This window comes from Acanthisitta chloris, unplaced genomic scaffold (assembly GCF_000695815.1).
Source record: "Acanthisitta chloris isolate BGI_N310 unplaced genomic scaffold, ASM69581v1 scaffold16499, whole genome shotgun sequence".
In the NCBI taxonomy this organism is placed as follows: Eukaryota; Metazoa; Chordata; class Aves; order Passeriformes; family Acanthisittidae; genus Acanthisitta; species Acanthisitta chloris.
The window spans coordinates 1-1,523 of NW_008689946.1; the positions used below are offsets into that span (position 1 = coordinate 1).

The 1,523-nt window shown below is 48.1% G+C and overlaps 1 protein-coding gene across 1 annotated transcript in view; it reads left to right on the forward strand.

Annotated features, from left to right (window-relative positions):
* Nucleotides 1–3: 3 nt before the first annotated feature.
* Nucleotides 4–1,523, forward strand: part of TMEM129 (transmembrane protein 129, E3 ubiquitin protein ligase) — a gene marked incomplete at its 5' end in the record, with an annotated part of 6,897 nt that continues 5,377 nt past the window's right edge. Inside the window, 2 exons of the mRNA XM_009081633.1 lie at nucleotides 4–37; nucleotides 756–1,230. Of these exons, the coding sequence (XP_009079881.1) occupies nucleotides 4–37; nucleotides 756–1,230 (509 nt within the window). The remainder of the gene's footprint in view (nucleotides 38–755; nucleotides 1,231–1,523) is intronic.

Sequence of the window (1,523 nt, forward strand, 5' to 3'; positions counted from 1 at the left end):
ACGGGCACGCTGCTGGCACACTCCCTGCTGCCGCTGGGTGAGGGCGCCGGGCGCGGGCCGGGAGGGGGATCCGCGGCACTGCGGGTGTGGCCGAGTCGGGTTACACCGTGGAAATGCTGCTCTAGTGTCGCCCGAGCTCGCAGTGCACTTTGTAAGTTCTGTAAGTAGCTGGCTGCGCCGTGCAGTCCCGTTTTCAGCGTTTTATTTAAGCAGGGGATTCCAATCAGCTTCCTTTAGACGTATAATTCTGCTAAAACGATGTGGCATCTCGCAGGTAATTCATCCAACCAATTCAAATCGTCTTCCTTTAGGTATATCATTCAGTAAAAGTGGCATCTCACCGGTGATTTTATTCAACCAGCAAATTCAAATCGGCTCCATTTAGCTACATAATTCTGGTGAAAATCAGTGACAGGGTAAGAATTTACCCCAGATTGCTTAGGACTAAAGCCTGAATTTGAAGTCATCCAGAAGTACAGTAGCTCTCCTGGAGGTGAGCTTACAGGTTAGATAGCCACGTAGAGTAGTCAGGCATTGCAATGGGCTGCCAGGGGAGGGGGTGGATTCACCCTCCCTGGAGGTTTTCAAGGTGAGACTGGATGTGGCACTTAGTGCCATGGTCTAGTAACCATGGTAGGGTTGGACTCAATGATCTTTGAGGTCTCTTCCAACCAGGCTGATTCTATGGTTCAGGGGTATATGTCTATGTGTGTACTTAATTGTTTTCTAAAAACAAGGATTTTTTTCATTTTTAGGTTATTACCTTGGTATGTGCTTTGCTGCACCTGAAAAACATCTTTACTTTTTCTACCTGGCTTCAAAAGAATGGAAAACTTTCTTCTTCCTCGCAGTTCTCCTTCCAGCAGTCACCAGTGCCCTGGCATATTACTGGTCACGGAAAGGTTGGAGTAATCACCCATTAGCCCGATTACTTGCTGTTCATGCTCTCCCACAGTCGGGCTGGAGAGCAGTAGCCTCCTCCATCAATACAGAATTTAGGAGAATCGACAAATTTGCTACCGGAGCCCCAGGAGCAAGGGTGATCGTTACGGACACGTGGGTGATTAAAGTGACCACCTACTGTTTACATGTTGCCCAGCAGCAGGACATTCATTTGACAGTGACAGACTCCAGACAGCATGAACTCACCCCGGACTCAAACGTGCCTGTGCAGTTCCTCACCATCCGAGTTGCCAGTATTAATCCCTACGTGAAGGCATTTGATATCCGGTAAAACAGCTGCACTGTTATGTTACGTGTATGGTATTTGATGGTGCTGATGGAGAGCTTTTGTGTCTGAACTGAAGACTCCCTGGGTCTCATCCCTTTTTGTCCCTGCCTGGTGTTCAGAGCTGCTGTATGTGCAGTTCTGCCACGCAGTGCAGTGAAGAAACGCCGTTTAGAAACATTCATACACCTGCAGTACTGAATGCACAATGGTTAAACAGAGGGACTGCCCTGTTTTATCCATTCTTAGGGAGAGGATTGTGCTGGATGCAAAGAGAGGTAACTGGGGAAAATTA